Below are 22,748 nucleotides of genomic sequence, written 5' to 3'. Positions count from 1 at the left end.
ACTATTGTCACCCAAAAGCAAACAAGTGCATAATGTAGCAGCTAATATCTGTAACACATGGTATTATTTTGAATTGGAGAATTCTGTGGAACTATGCAAGATTTTTACCCTAATTTAACAACTTCAATTCAACAGTCATTGTGATGGTCAAGTGTCTTGTTACGGGGAGATTGGGGGCTGTTGTCTCTACGCCCCCTACTGTCTGTTAGAGGAAAACCAGCCAATCCGGAGTCCTCAGATCAGGAGGTCTTGTGGCAGAGCCGTGGAAAACAAGGCAGAGTAAACCGTCGTCAGAGGAAGCGAGGAAGAGGAAAAAAGTAAATATAAATGAATGTCGACCGGCATGGACATGGCTTGTGTTAAATAACTGCACATGGTCAGGAGTGCATAAGGCCGGGGGAGACAGACAATGGAAGGATGGGCATTTACAGTGGTGTCGTAAAAATATGTACTACGAAACTGTAGGAGGAGCTAAGTAGAAAAAAATTGGGAAATAGTGATCAGACTTGCTAAGTTCCGCTTTAAAGTTCGGAAAATTTGTTTGGGGACCTGAAATAAACATCCCTCATGAGCCATCGGAGGGTCCCGACCACAGCATGTTTCCTGTGTTCAGTGAGGCGTTTACACCACGTAGAGTCGGTACCATTGTCCAGTACCGTAAATACCTCATCAGTTCATCCCTCGTTCCTATGGATTGGAACATTTGTGCATGATTTTGCAAGACGACGACAACAATGCAGAAGACAATTACTGTTGATATCTGATGGGAAATGACCATCAGCTGCAGTCACTTCATCTCTTCTCGTCACTTCCCGTCGTGGGTTTCTTCCCAAGATGGGAAGACCGTGATCCTGAACCCTGTGACACTGACACAGCTCCATGGGGAGCTTAGCTGCGGCTAAAAGAGGTTATGACACACAGTCAGGGTCATGATCACAGCCACAGCGCCCCACACTCCTCCCTCCTCCTCCAACTCCATCTATCTCTCTCTGTGGGAGAGTGGGGATCAGATTATCTCACACTTGAAGAGAGAGAGAGAGAGAGAGAGAGAGAGGAGAGGCCCACGGCAACTGCTGAACCCGGGATACGACGGTGTCGGATGCTGAGGTTGTTAACATGATTTATGTCTCAGGGTCTGAGATGCTCAGCCTCACATGCCTGTCATGCGTACGAGTGTGTGTAGACGTCTATATATACACACGGACTGAAATAGAAGAACAGATGCTCCCTGCTTCTTCGCTATCAAGCAATGGAACCAAAATAGAACCAAAAAAAAAAAAAAAAACACACACACACAGCACCAGAGTCACAAATGTCCCATGAGTCATAAAAAACGATTTTTGAGTGAAGAAACGAGGGGAATCGGTCCTCGGGATCCTCTGCGGTGAATTAATTAGACTGAACGCTTTGCAGGCCATCGGAGCCAGATGGAGTCGGTGGTTAAGTCTGCCATATGCCACAGTCTGTAATCAGTGCCAGTCACACTCCATCGACAAAAGCCACACTGCAGTACTGCGCACAGACAGCAGGGGGCAGGGCAGAGGGAGAGGGGGGTACTTTCCCATGTGCTGATAAATCATTAGACATCTGCTCTGACTCATATTCATCTACAGCGACACAATTAAAATGATCCTATAGCAAAAGAGAGCGAATCGTTCCTTTTCTTTATGACGTTCTCTAGCAGCAACGTCATCGAGATGGTGAAGGAAACACAAGCGTGTGCGTGTGTGCGGGGCGCCGGTCCTCACCTGGGTATGGCACTCTGCCTTTCGTCACCAGCTCCGTCAGTAGTATACCAAATGACCAGACGTCTGATTTGATGGTAAAGCGGCCGTAGAGAGCGGCTTCAGGAGCCGTCCACTTGATGGGGAATTTAGCACCTGCAGGATGAGACGGAAAGAGTGGAGAAGAAAGAATATGGTGAATAAATGCTCAAATATGTACGGCTGTGTTTACTTTTCACGCAATAAACTGTAGGACTAGTGCGTTCAGAATCAGCCGTTTATCACAGATGGTCTTCTCATTCATTCCGTGAATACGGCACATTAAAATCAGGGGAGGCAGCAGACAGCAGAATTTATGTATAAATAACTGGGCCCGGAATGAGCTTCCCCTCTGTCAGAAATGTGCGTCTGCAAACGATGACTTTTTTTCCCCCTCACAAATCAGCCGGGCCGACTCTTCCCTCAGCGGTTCATCGGTGCCGAGTGAAACTGGAGCAGCTTCTCAGACTTTTGATCTTAAAACCACACACATGCACACACACACGCACATGCACACACACACACACACACACCATGTTTCTGCTGTCTGACCTGTCGATGAACCCACGCATCCTTCTTGCTCTAAAAACTAGACGGGAACATCGGTCGCGAGATGTGAGACGTGTCAGCGTGTACTTCAGGTTCAAGTGAGGATTAAAGGTTTGGAACTGAACGGGACAAAAACATGGTTTGGCTATTAACACACGTTCATGTCTGTGGAGACACAGAGTGATGCGATCGGACGGAGGGAGGACAGTTCTCTGAAACACGGGGGAGGCCGTGAGATACTGACACAAATGTTGAAAGAGAAACTCGAGTTCTGGAGGTGGCAGCGACATTAGCAGTGTTTAGTGACTTTAAGTCCAATAAATCAATCGTAAAATTGCATGAATTGTCCAACCAACAGTCCACAACTCAACTGTATTCCACGTCCTTGTAAGTAGGAGGTTGCTGGTTTGAATCCCTGAACATATTCAAGCTAAATGCTGGGCTGCCCCTGAGCAACCCAACTGCCATTTGCTGTGTGATATAAAGATGGGTTAATTTCACGATCATTGGTGTGTGTGGCCACACGGTTGGTGCAGTGGTTAGCACTCTTGCCTTTGCAGCAAGAAGACCAGGGTTCAGGCCCCGGTTGGAACAAGGGCCTTTCTGCATGGAGTTTGCATGTTCTCCCCGTGTGTGTGTGTGTGTGTGTGTGTGTGTGTGTGTGTGTGTGTGTGTGTGTGTGTGTGTGTGGGTTTTCTCCGGGTTCTCCGGCTTCCAAGTCCAGTCCAAAAACATGCAATGTGGGGATTAGGTAAATGCGATGGACTGGCGAACTGTCCGGGGTGTGACTCCGCCTATCACCCTATGTCAGCTGAGATTGGCACAGCAACCCCCCTGTGACCCTCCTGTTGAGGGTAAAGCGGTAGAAAATGGATGGATGGATGGATAATTGGTGTGTGTGTGCAATTATAAACAATTCAACTCTAATAACTCTCTGAGATCGCATAAAACACGCTGCGACATGAAAACGTCAAAGAAAGATGAAGGCTTTAGGGTGTAATTATGCAGAATAAATATATCATGTACGTGAACTTTGAAACTAAACACTCATCTGTTAAAATCATCTCTGTAATTACGTCGTTCTATTTTACTTTGTCTTATTTTATCGCCATTTTTATTGTCTTTAAAGTGTCCTTGGGTGCGTTGAAATGTATTATGATTAATGTTAGTGTACGTCATTTACACACACACCTTGTCTGGCGGTGTACTCGTTGTCCTCGATGAGCCGAGCCAGGCCAAAGTCTGCGATCTTGCACACCAGGTTGTCAGCCACCAGAATGTTGGCAGCTCTCAGATCTCTGTGGATGTAGTTCATCCTCTCAATGAACGCCATGCCGTCAGCAATCTGCGGCCAAAAGAGAACAATCGGGATGAATCTTTGACACGTGTGTCTCCTCACACTGGCTGTCCACTCCGTCAGAGGCGTCTCAGGCTCTCCGCTCGCCTTGGGTCTAATTTCTCAAACACTTTTCCACTCGGCTGAGTGAGGGAAGAGAAGGAGGGAAGCCCAGCGAGCGCGGAGAGGTGAATTAAGAGCAGATCACAGTAGGCGACTGAAGCGCTGAGCTTAAGTGGCCTCTGATGAGCAGTGTTTAAGTGCTACAGGCGGTTAAGTGATGGAGAGCTAGTGCAGGAACATTCAGCTGCGAGGGAGAGCAGGGACAGAGGGGAGAGGGGATGTCAAGTTGGATATTAAATAAATATGACGGCCACACTGAGAACAAACTGAAACGCCTTTTTCACAGGGACTGAAAATGTGAGACTCCATTACAGTACAATCATCCTTGTTATGTGGAGGGTTGATCTTACCTGTGAAGCCATGTCCACCAGCTGAGGCAGTTTCAGATATCTACCATCTCCCTCCTTCAGGAAGTCCAGTAAACTACCTGCCGAGAGTTAAGAAGACCACGACTGTCAGGCAGAGTCACAGTGTCTGGATAATTAATGTAAATGACTGCAGCGTCACAAGTTCAGCTCGTCTTGTACTTAAAGCTGCAGTATGTAAGTTTTAGTGATTCTTTTTTTTGTTTTTGTTGATTTTATTATTCCTTCACTTAACAAAAGAACCTGTGAAGCAATAACAACAATAATAATCATAATAATAATGATAATAATAATAATAATAATAATAATAATAATAATAATAATAAGTGTTTATTCCATAACACTGCTGAGGACCAGTTCGAAAATAGGAGTTTCAATTAGGGCTGGAACATTTAATCGATGTCTTCTACTTTTAACCTGTCTTTTAGCAAACTTTGGCGTCACTCTTAAAACACAATGTCCAGAACGTTGGAAAGAACCTCAGCTATTTTCAACTTTTTGATAAAAGTACATTACACAAGCCTTTACTTGGTAAAGAGAGCCTTCTGGCTACCAGCGTAAGACTTCACACAGGTTTCTAGGCACGCAGAGAATCAATGTGTGCACCTTATTCATGTATCTGATCAGTAATTATCGATTCACACTCTTGATTCCACAGTGTTTAAGTCTGTCTGTTCTTACCTTTGCCCATGAACTCAGTCACGATGTAGATGGGTTCCTCAGAGACCACGGCGTAGAGAGGCACCAGCTTATCGTGCCGGAGTTTCTTCATGATCTGAGCCTCCTGTAGAAAAGCCTCTGGAGACATGGTGCCGGGCTTGAGTGTCTTAATCGCCACCTTGGTGGTGCCATTCCACGTGCCTGAGTGAAGAGGAACATGCAATGAAAACAAAATCAATGACACATTAAGTGCTCGGTGTGTAATATGTAACCTAGTCTGATGATGTCGGGGGGGGGGGGGCAGCGTGGAATCATGGGAATTGTTGTTCTATCGTCTCATTCGGTTCAGATTATAGTTTTGAACTGTAATGAATGAATGCTGTTTTACATAGAACCAATGAACCAAAGGAGCTTCCTCCTGTTGTCAGCGATGTAACGTTCCATTCAGGAAGTGTTTATTCCATAAGTTTACAATTATTGAAATCATTAATAAAGATAATATATGGAGTGCTGTACTAAATGAGTCATGATGGTGACGTGGCGGATGGGTGGGTTGAATTTATTCGAACGGATTACGGGTCAATTCATGACCTATTAGCAACAAATAACACACAATAAAATATATAAAAAAACTGGCTAAATAGTAACACTGAATATATTGATGTCTCATGTGGGGGCTTTGTCTCAGAGGTTAGAGCAGAAATAGATCAGTGGGTGACATCATTAAATGTTATATTATAAATATGGACAAAAGTATGGGGACACCCCACCAATACACCAACATGTACTGTAATGACATTACTTTAAGGGGGTTGGTCCCCTTTTGCAGCTATAACAGCTTCCACACTTTTTAGCATAGCATTGACCAATATGTCTTCACTGGAAACGAGAGGCCCAAAGCCCCGAAAAAATGCAATAATTAACATGTGTGGCCAATTACATTTGTCCATGTAGTGAATCAACAAATCTTCCAATAATTTGAGTGAAATATCAATCCTCAAATCCACCATTATACTAGTGTTTGTTTCCCTGTGTAAAGATCAGCCCAGAGAGGGAGAGAGAGAGAGAGAGAGAGAGAGAGAGCGAGAGCGAGAGCGAGAGAACAGTTTAAATAATCAGCCACTTCCTGGTTGGGAGCCACTTATTCACGCCCTGCTTAAATACAAAGTGCTGAGCCAGGAGATCAACTGTGTCATGACCTTCATGGATGAATCACACTCGACAAACTCCACTCACACACTGAAGGACTAAATACAGCAAAGGCATTTAACAATAATAATATTGATGATAATAATATTAATAATAATAATAATAATAATAATAATAATGATGATTAAAATAATGATAATGAGATGGAGAGGACACAGCAGAGCAATGCAGGACACAATAGCCCATCATGATGTACTGTATATTAGGGTACAGAAAAAGTAGAGGAGTGGAAAAGAGCAGGAAAAACCCATCGCGAGGAAACAGTGCAGGGAGAGTCAGAGTCAGAGAGGGAGAGGGATTCCTGGGATTGCACAGTGTAGGTTTGCAGGTCGAGGCTTGCTCCAGGCCAGGCTTTATAAAAGAGGGAGAGATGAAAGAAGAGAGTCGTGTTCACTGAGAGGCCCCGCGTCTCACACACAGCCCCAAGAAGTGGAGTGTAGAAGTTGACCTGTGATTACTGACCTCCCTCCCTCTCTCTCTCTCTCTCCGTCTCTCCCTCTCTCTCTCACAAACCAAATCAGCGTTTACATCAGTGTGTGGGCCAGAGCTCACTTCCACTCCATTTCACAAAAACATGACTCATTCCACTCACTCACTCACTTCCGCTCTGCATTTCATATACCTCTGGATGGTTTTAAATTAAATATACATCAGTTATAAATAATGCACAGCGGATACTTTGTTTCAGAATGTAAGCATTATTGGACGTGTGTGTGTGTGTGTACTTCAGTGTGCACACACACTTGTTTTTTAGTCTTTACTAATTCATGCGTTTGTGGCAAATATCAATATGTATGCATGCATTCATGTTGCTAATGCAAGATGTAAAACGGACGTTGGAGGTCACAGACGATTACCCATGTATCTTAGAGGAACAGCTCCTCCTAACATTTGTCTCATCTCATGTTAAACACTCATTTATAGCTTCCATACATTACATGTTGCCAACATCATTCAACCCACACTCATGGCACTTTTCCATTACACAGTTCCAGCACTACTCTGCTCTCCTTGGTTTGGTACCGGGCGCGTCGTTCTCCATGACTTCATAGCGCGTCAACACGGATGGGGGCCGTCGCCGTTACACAACACAAACACACAAACTAGTGACGGTCAAAGCGGTCGTTTCCGGTGTAACTGAATCATTAGAATGAGTTTGTTAAAAAGATTTGTTCACAGAATCGTTCGCTGATTCCGTCACTGAACTGAAATACGGCTGAGCGGGTTGTGATTCGGCTCGCGATCGCCGGCTTTCAGCAGTGCTGTCGCTAAATACGCCAGACTCCTCTGTTAAATATCGAGATTTTAGACACTTCCCTGGTAATTGTTGGAGATTAACCCACGTTTTTAGGACTGTTAAGTCTTTTTATCTGATCTACAGTTCGGCATTGTTCGGCTTGACGTCTCTTCATGTGATGGCGGCAAACGCAACTTAACCGTGCCGTGCCCAGGCGAGGCGGCGGCGGAAACACGCCATGAGCTACATGCTCCACACACGACAATGGCCTGTTACTGGTACTGTGTCTGGTACTGGTTGAGTAACTGTGTTTAAACACACCTGCTGTAAAAGTGCAGCGGAAATTGATGACAGTACAGTCAGTGGGACCTTTAGCTCGGCAGCCATTTTGGTCAGGTCACGGCAGGGAACTCACAGTAATGGCTGTGTTCAACTTAGTGCGCATGCTGGTTCACAGAGCCATCGTTAATGTGATCAATAACACCTGGGTTTTTACTTATTAAACTAAAAAGGGCACATTCAATTGTTAATGTGATGATTCGGTTATTTATGCCAACACTGAAGACTCGAGACTCGACCGCATTAACCACACAAACAAATGTGTTATTATGTCCTAGTGAGGACACATCACAGACATAATGCATTCCCTCGCCCCTTGTCCTAACCTTAGCCATCAAAAGTAAGTGCCTAACCCTTACCCGAACTCTAAAACCAGGTCTTAGCCTTAAGAAATGACCTTTAAAGTCAAGACAAAATCTGTTTGGCCTGCAGTCAGATCTGTGGTAATTAGTTTGGTATTTTTAAAAAAGCCAGAGGCAGCAGAGAAAAATGTGGACAGTGTGCGCAGTAGCGACACGCCCTCAGCCTACATGGATATTTGCATTTAGTCATTACATGTGTATTTACCTTTCAAGTGACCTCCGGTCTACATCTTTAGGATTTTATGCAGTCACTGAGCCGATTGGTGCACGGCACATACACACAAATCCATTGTAGATGAATGTGTTAAGTATTTTCTCAATGAATCAGGAAAAATGATGATGTTCTCAAATGTCTTGTTTTGTTCGCAGACCAAAATGATTCAGTTTTAATGATTGTTTTAAAAATATTGTCCAGGACTCACTTAGTGCTTTCAGACAAACACGGTTCTGGTTCTGGCTCCATTCTGGAGTCTCAGAACACAGCACTTTTTCCTCCATACTTCTTGCTCGTTTTCGCAACCCAGAATAGGACACACCCACTATCTGATGTCATGGTTCGTGAGGAAGAACCAACCATTTCAGGTTCCGACCCAATTTTCTTCTGGTTTAGAACGATGTCTCCAAATCAGCCTGAAAGCTTTTTTGAAGGAGTGAGTTCTGTAGGTTCTGTGTCCTCTAAAAACATAGAGTACTTGGAAGATGTGTGTTCCTGAAACACAGGATTACTATACATATACTGCAGTAGAAAAGCGGTCTCTTACCCATCCAGACCTCTCCGAAGCAGCCTTGACCCAATTTGACCTCCAGTCGCAGCGAGTCCCGTGGGATTTCCCAGGCATCTTTAGCAAGTCCCTGAGTCTGAGGCTTCACTGTCGGGCACACGGTCGTCAGCCTGTAGCACAGACCGTCTGCGTGTTCTGGACGGGAATGTAGACACAGACAAAAGTGAGGTTTCATTTATGTTGTGACGATCACTAATTAGCTGTAAATGCAAAGTAAACTGAAAGCCGAGCTGACAACAGTGGAGTACTTTGATCAAACTGCCATGAGCTAAGTGCACAGAAGTAGCGACCCATTATTTCCTGTCATTTTTGACAAAACAAACATTCCTTTTTTATGATCCCCCCCCTCCACAGATAATCTAATTTTACGGTTATTTCACCATAATGTATTGAATTGAATTTCCATTTCCCTTCTGGTGAAACGTGCTCGTTTCAATTCTCCACACAGGAATGTGAGTAAAATGGTGAAAAACCACCCGACGGCTCACATACCATTCTGCATCTGTCGCCTACACTTCCTGTAAAACCTCTCAGCGGCCGTTAGCTCCTGAATTTTGTTTGTATACGTACACAATGACAGTAAAGTTATCTTTCATTTTCTGTCTGCACTTCACAGGCTACACTTACCGGAAACATGAAGGAGAGCAATTAGTGCTTCATTTGCCAGTGTTCGAGCACAGCGGCGAGTGAATTACATGAATTATGTGGAGGCGCGCAGGGGCAGAGTCAACAACACGAGAACAGAAATTAAATATTGAACAGTTACATGGCAAACATCCTGGTGTTTGTGGAATCGTCTGGGTATTAAATTGTATTCACGGACAAAAGTTCCATTTGCTCTGCGTCACTTTTCACCCACCAGACACTTTCTCGTGACAGATTATGGGGATTTTTTGGACACTGGTTTTTTTATTCACCACTTTCAGATGTATTATTTACATACACATGTTCCTTTACTGGGACTCTGTCATGAGTTGGGGTGTAAGAAAATATTGATGCACTAAGATATTGCAATATCTCATGGTCTTCACAGTGCTTTCTCAATATGGAAATATTCACGATGGTGGTTTTTTTTTGCAGTGGTTTTTACGTTGTATTTAAACCTCTGACCATTTAGATGACCCCTCACTAAACTGTATGTTGTTCAAGCATATGGGTTTTAATTCAAATAGATTAAACTGACGCTTTTCCATGACACAGTCCTAACATGACTCGGCTCTTCATGGTTTCTACATGGTTTGGTATCAGGCACGACGTTCTCCATTACTTTGTGTCTAAATACACCCTTAGACAGACTGCTCTGTTAAATATTGAGATCTTAGACATTTCCTTGGCTAAATGTTGGAGATTAATAAATGTTTTTAAAAGTCTATTTCACTGATCTACAGTTGACTGACTCTTCCAGTGACGACACTCTCTCGGTCGACATCACATAGTATCGGCTCAGCTCATTTGGAATCTCACAAGGGCATTTACCAAAAAAAGGTACCAGGTAAAAAAGTAAAAGAAAAAACCTTCTTACATTATAGAATTTCTATGCTTGTTTGTTAATTTTTATCCTGAAAGTGGCTGTAGATTTACAACAATGTCAAACTTGCAGACTCATCGGCAGATTCTTTGTCTCAAAAGAATACACTGTACCAAGTGTAGGTCATGAAAAAGAAAAACACCCAACTTGCTCCTGGAGCTGGAGGATTTGTCCAGTTGTAAACAACAATTTGTCTAAATGCTACCTACACGTCGGGACAATGAGGAGCGTGGGTGGCGACTGTGGAGCGGCTGCATACCTGTGTAATGTTTCACCAGCTTCTGTAGCGCCTCGAACTGGGCTCGAGTGGTGATGTAATAACCGCCACTGTCCAGCTTTCGGATCTTGTAGTGTTTGACATTGTCTCCCTTCACCTCGTCCCAGTCCCGGATAGAAAGTGAGTAGGCACCTTACAGGGAAAAAAATAAACATCACAGAAATTCTGTCACATTGTGCATATTCAAAGAAAATGAAAACACCTACTTTGCAACACAAGTTCAAAAGACTACCATGAGTTTACACTCAGCTGGAGCTGAAACAATGACTCGATTATTGAGCGATTACTAAATGAATCGTCATCTATTTTGATAATCGATTAATCGGTTTGAAGCTTTTTTCATCATTAAAACAAGATGTCTGATTGTTTCCACTTCTTAAACGTGAGTAATTTCTTCATTTCTTTGCTCCATATAAGAAAGAAATCAACTGACTCATTTTGACGTTCGAGAACGACGGCATTTACAGGTTTGACAAACACTGATTGACGTTTTTTAACGTTTGACATTTTATGGACCAAACGATGACTCCATTCATCGAGAAAATAAATCGACAGATTAATCGATTGCAGAAAATAATCATTTGTTTCAGCTCACAGCACATGCAAGCTTAAAATAATAAAAATGGTGTTATTACTGTATAATACTTAATTTAGTGTATTTCTCTAATGTATTCAATATAATGAAATGTGATTATTACCAACGCAACAGCCTTTAAAACTAGGAAAGGTCATCACAGACACATTCTAAGACCATATCTTGGCCATTAGCCAAATGTTGTCCTCATTTACTCAACATACTCAGAGGGGAAGCCAAGACAATACAAATGAAAAAGCAAGTAAACACAATAAAGCAGATTCATGTGGCCACCATATTATATTTCTTTGGTCTATTGTTTGCCGTTTCTCGAAACAATAGTGTGACAATAGTAAGTTGAACAGAACAATCACATCTCACCACTGGCATTTTAATTAGCTATTAGTTATTCAACGGCCAGGAATGACGCACACACGTCCCTCTGACGTCACTGTTTTGGATTGCATTTGCATTTTTAACACCGTCTGCTGCTTTCAAAAGAGAAGAATTCTCTCACCTTTGGTCGTCTCACTCTCTCGTGCCAAGAAGGTTCCCCGCTGGTTCCCAGGAAGCAGTAGCAAACGCTCCGCGTCTTTGCGGCCCATTTTGCCAAAGTACCACCTGTCAAAGGAGAAAAGAGTCGCACAGTCAGACAGTGGAGAATCATTTCAGGGAGTGAAAATAGAATAGAATTTGGTTTAATGACGTTTAGACCTCATCGGGGGCGGAACTAACTGTCGATTATTTTCTCAATTAATCAAGTAAAATTAAATGATGATCGGTGTTTCCCAAACATCGAAATGATGATTTATTACAATCGTATTAAAAAAGCTGAAAAATCAGAAAGGTTATTTTAATTATAAAACTGAATAATCGATTATCAAAATAGTTGACGATTCATTTAGTATTCAATCATAGTAGCCCTAGATCAAATGTTCTGGCTTATATCGATGCCTCTTGGATATACTGTCAGGATAAAGGCAACTAAAAAAAACAGTTTTTATATCATTCTAATGAGAAACAAAAAAAAAAGGTTCAAATCAAATTTTTAACTTTACTCAAGGCAGTAGCTTATTCTCTTACATATATAGAAGCAGAGCCATTGAATTACTTGGTCACATTTGTGATGGGTAAATAAATAAAACCTCAGCTCACAGCTTCTTCTCTTCATTTCAGCTCATTTTCTAACATGTATTTTGTTTTAATTAACACATTTAAAGCCTGGTGCTCACTGCATGAAACTAAAGGCAAAGTTAACCGACTGGTTTACCCAGCAGTTTTTTTATAGCAAAAATCATCATCAGCCAATCCCAGCATTTCACTGACTAAACAGCTACAGGAATGCCATCAGCTGTCAGCGTTCATACAGAACTCCATTGTTTTTAGACACTCCTATGCGTACGTGCTTGTTTAGTCACCATGTGACAGCTCAGTCGCATCATATCTGCCTATTCAGAGAACTGACTAACCAGGGTGAGAAACCGAAACAGGGAGTGCGCAAGAGAAAAGAAAAGGTGGACAAAAATACACAAGAAGTAAGCGGAGAGTGATGAGCTCTTACTCCTCGGCCTGTATGGAGTCGGCAGGAGCCACGTAGTTACTGGGGATGTAGCCTTTCTGTCCTGTGTTGATGGAACGAGCCTCCCACCAGTCGCCTTCCCTGAAGAGAGTGAGAGAGGCCGCACAATATAGTCATGCATAAAAAATGTGCCCCGCTCTAAGCAAGGAAGATTGACGGTGTAAAAGGCATGAAAAGATAAAGAAGGAACAAGGTCACGTAATGCATCATTCAACAACGTCAGGAACCTGACTCATCATGCTGCACGGACGCGTCACTATCTATCGCATGGATATTGTTAACAGAGATGAATCAATGCAGATTACTGCAGAGTTGCACAATCATTTCACCACAAGGAAAACCCCGAAATCATTAACTTAACCTTAACCAGAGAAGCTGGTTATGGTGAAATATTCAAATGCCATTTGAATATTTGATGGTATTACTGGTCAAAATAATAAACACACTTCAGCGCATGAAAGCTAGTGAAGGTAATGCAGGACTCAGCATGGTGAGCAAACTGGATCAGCTACTAACAAGATGCATTCAATGAACCTCTTAAATGTCGTCACTTCTGCAAACACACATGTCGTCTACTGACCAAATACTTGCTGCTGCTGCTGCCACCTTATGATAATGAATGCAGCACAAGTTAGGTCAGGTCGGAGTGGAATAGAAATACTTTCACTAATATACTTACAGTTTTTAGTGACTTCTGACAACAACATTAATTGAATAGTCATTGGCCGAAAACTAATGCACAAAAAAGAAAACTGTGACTATGTGGATTCAAATTCAAACAGATGAACTGAGCTGCTGGTGTTTTTGAAAAACTGAGCAAACCTGTTTTCCTCCCACTCCTCCTCCTCCTCCTCCCACCTCTTCTCTAACAGCAGATTACAGTTTCATTGCTGCAAATGCAGCATGAGCACAGAAGTCAGTGTATGATGATAAACGAGGAGCGCTCTGCCGTTTTTCACACCTGTGCACATCTGGGAAAACATTTTTGACGCTCTGGCGCTCTGCAGTACAGAAGGAGCAAGAAGGAACGCTCTTACAGCAGCAAACCACTATAGTGCAGCTCAGGAAATAAGGACATAACTATGCTTTCATTCCAACTGGCAGCAGAGATGACATAATCGTAAACAAGAACACCACAATGGCTTTGACAACAGCTGAAATGTATTCAAACGTATAAAACAAGCCAATAAATTGTTGATATTCTTAGCTGAGAAAAAGGTGTAATCATAATATTCTGATGAGTTTCACCTTCAGGCATATTTTCACTCTTCTATTAAATACTGGAACAGAGGAGTGTGTTTCACGTTGCCAACATCCCAAATATTAACAGAAGACAAAGAGTGGCGGGAAAAAAGCCAGATGGTCCATTAGAGGAACCATTAACCCCGACAGATTTCAGCCTCGATATCAGACCCAAATACTACAAGAGATTAAACACACACAAACGCAGCAGAAGTCGTACTCACGTGTTGTTAATAATCTGGAAGCGATCGCCTTTCTTAAATGACAGATCATCCGATGTCCTCGCTTCATAGTCGTACAGTGCCACGAAAAATGTTACACCACCTGAAATGAAGAGAGACTGGCCTTTAGAGGTGTGTGTGTGTGTGTGTGTGTGTGCGCATTCAAAAGCCATGTGCATCCTTTAATCGAGGTTTTATCTCAAAATGTAACAAAAGCTCATTTTAACTATTATGCTTTCTTAAATATATACATACACACACACACACACAAACACATATTCCTGCCTGGACTAAAAATACAACCAGCTCTCTAAAATTTGATTTTATTCCCAGAACACATGAGGGGAAACTGAAATTTCCCCCCCAGTAAACCTCAATGGTTTCATTTCAAGTCAGTGATCATTTCATCTTTTTTGAATGGAGGATGAAAAGAGTTGGCAAATTCTGCAGTCTGCAGTGACAGAGCATGCTGATATCTTAATCTTGTGGAGGAAATTGAACATGAAAGATTAGATCCACAGCAGCTCCTCAAGCCAGATTATCCCCCTCTGAAGGGTAAGACGGGGACAGAGTGCATGTGCACGTGTGTGTGTTTGTGTGTTTATTCATTTGATCTAAGGAGTCGTTCTCGTGTGTTGTCAGACCATCTGCACGCATATAAGCGTTTTTATCAGCCTCTGCAGTCGTTCAGAAAGCACTTGGTTACAAGAAACAACGGGAAAAAGCAAGAACAAGGATTTCTGTTGACACAGATCACAAAGTGAACCAAACGTGGGTAACTGTTAGGGCTGGGCGATATACCGGTAGTAAGAGTTATACCGGTATATTTTTGAAAGAGATATGTAGTTGAGACAATATCGCCATACTGCTATATTATATATTATTTTTATGTTGCCTTGCGAATGCTATTTAATAAAGCTTCTCTCTGAGCCTACGAGCCTAGTCCAGCTGTTCAGCCACGCCCCTTACATGTATGTACTACGTAGTGTTCTCCCGCCCACGCTACGCATCACAACAGACATTTGAACGAAAACGTGGCGGACACAGGGCAGATGGAGAGTGAGCAGTTGGTGGCTAAGAAAAAGAATAATGGCGCTGTTATTTTCCTAAATAAAATGTGTACTTTTACTACAATACATTTTTCTTAACCATCTTCGTTACTCGTTAATACAAAATAAAAGTTGAGCTGGTGATGTAATGCCTGTCGCTGATTTTTAGCGGCACCAGCTGTTAGCCGTAGATATCGGCTCCAAGTGGACTTAAAACACACCAGCGGCTCGTTGTTTACCGTGTCCTACACCGAGGCTCTGGTCTCCGGGTTTCTTGTCTCCTGTCTCTGGGTTTACACTCTGGACGCCGAGTTTCAGCTATCAGCTATCACCTGTTTTAGCTGAGCGGCCAACCGGTGAGCTAGCGAGCTAACCCGTTTTGTTCAAAATATCATTATAATATCGCATATCGCCATTCCGAACAAAAAAATATCGCAATATATCAGTTTTGGTCCATATCGTCCAGCCCTAGTAACTGTGTCATTGTTTCTGCTGGTCCAGACCATAGACGATCAAATCATTGGACAGAGTCGTCGAGGTTTCGTCACAGAAGTCAACACAGTAGTAATATAAGAAATGGCCAACAGAGGGCGACTCGGCCGGTTGCATTGAGACCTACATTTAAATTAAGGTCCAAGGAGAAATTAAACTACTTGATTTATATTGTCAGTTCACCATTCACTAGTTTTAATTCTTAGTCATTAAAATCTGGTGTAGATTTTTTAACTTGTGTCCCTGTTAAGAGAAAAATAGACTGTAAAAATGTAAATAACATCATTGGAGAGGAGTCATGTTTTGGGCTTTTTGTTTCTTCTTTATGGGAGAAGAATATTTGTTATTTAACTTATTGGCTACCCTAATTTCTAAGAATCAGCATCACCAATACAAAAACCCACATTGGTCGACCTGTGGGTCGGCAGATTGTATGCATTTTTTAAATAACCTAGTAATAATCTTACTGAAGCATTAACCAGTCTCAATAGCAGGAATTCATTCATTCAAACTTTATTCTTAAGTTAAACTCTTGTTGGAAATAAGAACTTTTAACTAAATCCACTGAATTCAGCAAATGCAAATGTTTCCTTTGGATCAGGAGGAGTCATGCCTGCTGCATTGCTTCCCACATTACAGACCTATTTTTGGTTTCTGTCTGGCCTTGATGTTTAGGCTGACTCGTTTCAAATGTCTAATTTGCATAACATCTGCTGCTCATAACTTCCTGTGCGTAAAATGTCCAACTGGGTATGTTCTGAACCCGTGCACCCATTTGCACACAATAACAACATAATTAAAAGTTGTAAAACAGCAGAGGAAACTAGTTTGAGAAGATAATTTCTGAAGTATTTAGTAAAAGAGATGTATATCCCTGCCTGAAGATTCCAACAAAACAATACAAGTTTAGACAAGTTTATTTTCTAATAGTTTGTTTGTTTGTTTGTATGTCTTTGCGTTGCCTCTTCACCTCCTTCCATTCCCTCTTTGCTGAATTTCTAAAAATATCCAAATAAAAATAAATGAAAATGAAAATAAATAAAACTATCCTCATATCAGACTGACCTGGGATGACACCGGGGAAGGGACTGCTCACAGCCACTGAGCTGAAGGACGTGGAGGCACCACCAAAGGGCGTCATGGTTGAAGATGCCCCACCAAAGGGCGTAAGGGAGACAGCGTTACTGTTGTAGCTGTTGTTGTGCGTCTTCATAGCTGGCGAATGACCCATCAGAGTGGGGTCGGGCCCATAGTGGCCCAAGTGGGCGTTAATTGGCGTTGCATTTGAGTTGTCGGGTCGATACTTCGGCGTTGGGCCCTTCTCCTCTTTACTCCTGACACAACCCATCGTCAAGCCTGAAACACAGCATGGAAAACAACAAGCGGTTAAACTGCTGACTCTATTTATGCACGTGAAGACATGTATCGATATTAATGACAATGACGGGCAACTTCCTCAGACACATCAAGATGTCATGAGGGGCACTAGCCTGAGTGAACCCAGGCCAGGGGCCCGGCTTAATGTGATGATGACAGAAGCTACATCTTGCAGATCTTATATACATACGGCCACTGAAGAGCAGCTGTCTTCCGATTCAGCTGTTGCTTAACCTGGGTGAGATGCAATCTGGCATTAGCCAGGCAAGGCAAAAGTCATTAGACACCATGACTAGATAGCCATCGCTCCAAGAAAAAACAAATAAGTGCAGGTTTTCCGTTGGTTTTCCGTCCATACTCACGCTACTTTCAAGTGGGATGTAACTATACCCTTTCGTAAGCCAGGTTAGACCAACACCCAAACATCTCCAAATCAAACTGTAACAAACACAGGACTCTTGCATTCACAGACGAATCACCAAACTTAGCATGATAAGCTTCTGCTCCAGAATCTGAAATGCACAATCAGGCTGCTGTAGAAACACTCAGTGTGTTTACATGCATGTTAAAAGTCCAATTTCACCAAGACAATTATTTGGTTTTCTTAATGTCACATAAACACATTAGTCAGACTAAAATCAAGCTAGTCTTAGTCGGGCTTTGGCCTTAGCTCAATTAAACTGTGCATGCAAGCGTACCGAGACTGAGGCACAAGATGGCGGCCACTGTCAATCAAGGCCCTTACCTAAAGTACATATAAAAGGCTTGTTCTAAAGGATACAAAAGCAAAGTATTTTCTATTTTAATCACAATTAAACACTTGTGGGTGGTATTCACTCTCTGCAAGAAAACGCTCCTAAATGTTACATACTGGACTTTTATAAGGCCAGTGCCACCAAGATGAACAGGAACTAGATTAGACCGTTCATAAATCAGCAACATACTTCTCTTATCTGCTCCTAGTTTGTCATATGGCTGAGACTGTGCCACAAATGCATAGAAATATGTCAGGATGGTGTTCATACCACAATAGCTTGAAGCTGTTCGGAGGATCACAGTGTTATTGGCATTCAGAAAACAAAGACCCAAAGCCAACGAGTGACCTCACAAGACTTCACAAGTTCTAACAAGAGCTCAACAAGCTGGCCAAGGTAGAAACTAGATCGCATTACGGCCTTAGGTCATTTTAACTCTCCCCTGTGATCACACAAACACAGTTTTGAGAGGGACTGAACTAACAGAGAGGGCATTCTGGAGCAAAGAGCCTCCACCACCTCCACCTCATTAGAGCCTTCTGTGTCAGAGGTACCTCACAGCATGGAGCTTTTTTTTTCATTCCACAGCTAATAGTCAAGCCATGGCTGACAAAAACCAATCAGGAAGCAAATGTGGTCAACAGCATTTTTGTTTTCAGTGCTTTCTGATGAAAGCAGCATTTTTGAATTTTCTCCATTTCCAGGGCTTCAAAGCGACAGGGCAGTGTGGATTACAGGTGTATTCAGAGCAGAGTTGATGTGTTTTTAAATGAAAACAGCCTGCCTCGACCCCCCTCAGTTCAGTATTTAGGATTTCTTAAATGAAACAGTGTTAACATAGTTTTAGATGAGGCATTTGACATGTCCATGTGTTCCATGAGTAGGTAACATATGGGACATTCTATGGAAACTTACTAGAGGTTACATGAGGAAGTCCACAAGTAGTGTCACATGTTCAACTTAGTTCTCAAATACATACCAGTACTGTAAATTCCTGATGAGTAATTCCATTCCACATGTATATGAGCTGGAATGCTAGACTGCTGCAGACCCTCATTTAAGTATGAATGGGACTGCAGGCTTACATGTGGTGATGCAAAGCGGCTCTCCGTGGATGAGAACACAGTAAGAATGACCCAGCCCTTAGGATCAACACTCAATCTATGGATCTACTTCTCTCAAACGGTGTATTGACTTCCTCACAAGATAGACAAGATAGACATTATTGGGCTGAAGCGTCAGAAACGGACATTGAGATAAATGATGGGGAGAGCAGGATGAATGGAGATGAAATATTACGACTATGATGGTGAACAGATTGCACAGACATTGTTTGAAGCTCAATTTGTCATGTTTGTGCTTGGAGTGTAGTTTCTCTCACTAAGGTTGAGCAGATGGATGATGCCATCATTCATAAGTCAATAACAAAAAAAAAAAAAAAACAACAGCTGATAGCAGAGTCGTTGCTGTAAAATACCAAAAATGTAGCTCAGTCACTAAAGGCTGACATAGACTTTTCCAAGTGAACCTGCTAACACGCCAAGTTGTCTCGAGCAGATGTCCCCACAGATGTCAGGGAACACACAGGGCCAGGGCATGTGAGATTTACTGTAAAGAAAAGACAAAAACAAATGTTTTTCCTAGTTTTTTTTCACGATGTTCCATGTATGACATGCTGATGTTGTGTATTTGCAAGAAAAGTATATTAGGGGTTAGGTGTCACGTTCCATTTCCGAGTTGACCGCACTCCAGAGAGATGTGGGGGAAAAAAAAACATGGACGCAAGCGTATCCCACGCTAGTCACTGTTAGCACTACCAGTCCATAACAGTCTCTACACTGTATTTGGTGCACCCAAACAGTGTCGCAACATGTCCACGGATAAAAATTAGTGTGTACTATGTGTGCAACTGGTTTACTGTGAAACAAATACGACAGAAATGCTCTTCATGGTAAAAGAAGCAGTGTTTTTATAGGGGGCAGCCATCTTGGAATCCTAGTTTCCACGAGTTGTGACTATAAATGGAACATAGCATTACTGCTAACAAAACAATGGCCCTAATCTGTTGTGGTACAGCACCTGGGACCATTATTCATTTGATAGTTTACACCTTGACCTTTCCTACAGTTACCAGTCAAAATGTCTACCATGAAAAATGTTTGTTATGTCATTCGTCTAAAACCTAAAAAACATAAACATTTACCACAACATCCACAAACAATCTCAGTGGAAACCACCAACGTCGGAGCAGAGGCCAACATAACTGTGACGCCACCTTTGACCTTCTCTGGATGCACATGTCAACAATTGCCTGCTTCCAAATGTCCAAAGCACTCAGTTGCCTGACCCGACAGCTAATGGTTCAGCAAATGAGGGTGACCTGAAAGGAAACATGGTGAAAGAGTGTCAGTGTAGTTTAAAGATGGTGTCAATGGTTGAACTCTCTGCAGTGTTCTGGAACCAAAATGCCTGTGATTGGGACAAATCCAAATGAGACCAGATTAGTGTTGTGTAACAACACAAATTACATTACACGTCATTTAGCAGACGCTTTTATCCAAAGTGACTTACAATGGAATTGAGTACAATTAGCCAGGGGTGGAGTCGAACTTGCGACCATTGCGACCATGATGTCTTTCGCACACAGGGTACCGGTCGGTCTTAAGCACTGAGCCACTCCACCCCCAAATTCAAAGACCACAAAGCCACTGACTCAAAGCAGCACACACTGCACACTGTAGGTGGAATCTGCTTTAAAGAAAAACCAAAGCCGTCATCATTAGCAACTAGAAAAATGGGGCACCATGACTTCCCATTGGATTAAACACATTTAATTATCAATCTATCTGGACACAAACAGGGCCTTCCAGCTCTCAGTGGTTTCACTTTCCATTCACACAACTCTTCTGATTAATGTTCCTGAATCCTGTCGTGTAATTATAGGCTGAAAAGTATGTTAAAATCTCCCCTCTCCTTAATAATTGGCAACCTTTCCCATTTACCAAATAATGCACCCAGAGGATTTGCTCATAAAATGGCCATGAATAGATCACAAGCTTGAGCGAGCCCACGGGGTTGGCACATGATCTGGCCTGTCAAATTGGTTCAACGCCCACAATCTTCACTTTGGATTCCTTCCTCTTTGGCATAAAATACAGAATGTGGCCTACAGCGAAATCCAATAGGGATGTCACACTTAAATGTGGTTTGATAATAACTCAAAAAAGGATAATGTTTATAAAAAGGAATAAAAATGGCTTGTTTTTATATTATAAAAAGGTTGACTTCTAGCTTATCCTTTCACAAAGACGAGAGTTCTAATTAACTTCTAGAAGATAAATAAAGACAAAACCTTTCATTCAAAAAAAGACTACTGTCAATCTTTTGAACCACCCAGGGAGAAAAACTTCACTTCACACGTTTCCCTCCTGCAGTACGAAAGAGAAAGGCTTTTGCTTTCCCCATTATTCAGCCCCATCTACCCTTTGTTATGGACAAAGAGTAAGCACATTGTGGTGCTCCCCCCCCCACAAACTCACAATCCCCTGAGGTACACAAGCTCATACACATGCTAACACGGAGCAGCACAAATGCTAATCAGGGCGCAGATGCATTTTCCTCGTGGTGGTGGAGCCAAAAAGAACCTGAACAATCAATCAAACCAAGTGCCCCGGTTCAATATTCAGGACAACCAGATGCCTCCACACACGGGGGCAGATTAACAACCGCAGCTGGTGCAAACACTGACAGTTTTATTACCGCAGTAAACCAAATAAAATCACTGAACTACACAGCACACGACAGTTTATGCACAACGTTACCAAGAACACTTCACAATAGGAATTGATTGCTAAGAAGGCTACTCCTGCTTCTGGTCAACCTACTGTTAGAAATACACAAAAAATGAGAACCGAAGCGGACACACAAACGCACAGTGTTTTGTTCTCGTGTGACAAAATGACGGCTCAATTAGACCTCAAAGCAAATCCCGGTCAGATTAGCATGTGTTCTCTCACAGATGGTTTCCTCGATGAAAAATTTAATTAGCTTCCTTTAGCAGAACCACAGGAAAACAGTAAAAAACCACTTCACACACAGATGTGAGTCATGGATCACAATAAAAAACACTTTCCTAAGTCACTCAATATTTATCTAGTACTCATGAATGAGTAATTTATATAATTGTACAAACAGAACAATGTTAAATGAATCCCTCTTGGATGTGTAATTAACTTTATATAGCCAAACAAGAAAACATTACATTTTAAATTAGCTTGGGAATCTGGAACAGCTATGAAGCACAATTTTAGTCCCAAGCATTAAGTATTGGAGAACACAAAAGGCAGTACATGTTTAAATAAGTGCTGGGGCCAAACTCCACTGTGTGAAAAAGTGCCAGTGATGCCACGTCTGATTAAGAAGACACAGGCTGCCGCTTCCCACAGTGCCCAATACAAACAACGAAGCTGCAGAGCTGCAGAAGGGAAGCTGTGGCTGTAGCTGCGTGCAGAGGAAATTCAGAGGGGAGAAAAAAAAAATATCTGAACACCACGTGTTGCGATGTCAAACGCTTGACTCCACATTTTCTAGCAGCCTACAGGCTGACAGTTTACATATTATACCACAAAACCACACACATTAATGAATCAAACACGCTCTTCAGCTCCACATCAAAAGTGGACTGCTTCCATATTAACACACCTAAAAATCACATGGCCATTCAGGTCCGCTGAACATGTGTGAATAGGAAGCGGAGTCTATGCAGTTGTTTGCTTATGGGCCTTTTCCATTATGCAGTTCTGGCACTATTCGGCTTGACTCGAGTAGAATCAAACCAGCCATTCCTAAAAAGAACAGCAAAGAGCATTACAGCGAGCTGCTGTCCGCAAAAACACACATCGGTCCATCGACGAGCGAGATCTGGCCGTT

The 22,748-nt window shown here is 42.3% G+C and overlaps 1 protein-coding gene across 1 annotated transcript in view; it reads right to left on the bottom strand.

Moving 5' to 3' along the window:
* yes1 (YES proto-oncogene 1, Src family tyrosine kinase) overlaps window positions 1-22,748 on the bottom strand; it is a 30,230-nt gene that overhangs the window by 2,826 nt on the left and 4,656 nt on the right. Inside the window, exons 2-11 of the mRNA XM_058630278.1 lie at window positions 16,753-17,043; window positions 14,150-14,249; window positions 12,666-12,764; window positions 11,622-11,725; window positions 10,513-10,662; window positions 8,705-8,860; window positions 4,818-4,997; window positions 4,122-4,198; window positions 3,504-3,657; window positions 1,749-1,880 (exon numbers count right to left, since the gene is read on the bottom strand). Of these exons, the coding sequence (XP_058486261.1) occupies window positions 1,749-1,880; window positions 3,504-3,657; window positions 4,122-4,198; window positions 4,818-4,997; window positions 8,705-8,860; window positions 10,513-10,662; window positions 11,622-11,725; window positions 12,666-12,764; window positions 14,150-14,249; window positions 16,753-17,035 (1,435 nt within the window). The 5' untranslated portion in view covers window positions 17,036-17,043. The remainder of the gene's footprint in view (window positions 1-1,748; window positions 1,881-3,503; window positions 3,658-4,121; window positions 4,199-4,817; window positions 4,998-8,704; window positions 8,861-10,512; window positions 10,663-11,621; window positions 11,726-12,665; window positions 12,765-14,149; window positions 14,250-16,752; window positions 17,044-22,748) is intronic.

This window comes from Solea solea, chromosome 1, assembly GCF_958295425.1.
Source record: "Solea solea chromosome 1, fSolSol10.1, whole genome shotgun sequence".
Taxonomy (NCBI): domain Eukaryota; kingdom Metazoa; phylum Chordata; class Actinopteri; order Pleuronectiformes; family Soleidae; genus Solea; species Solea solea.
This window is presented reverse-complemented; position numbering and strand designations above follow the sequence as displayed.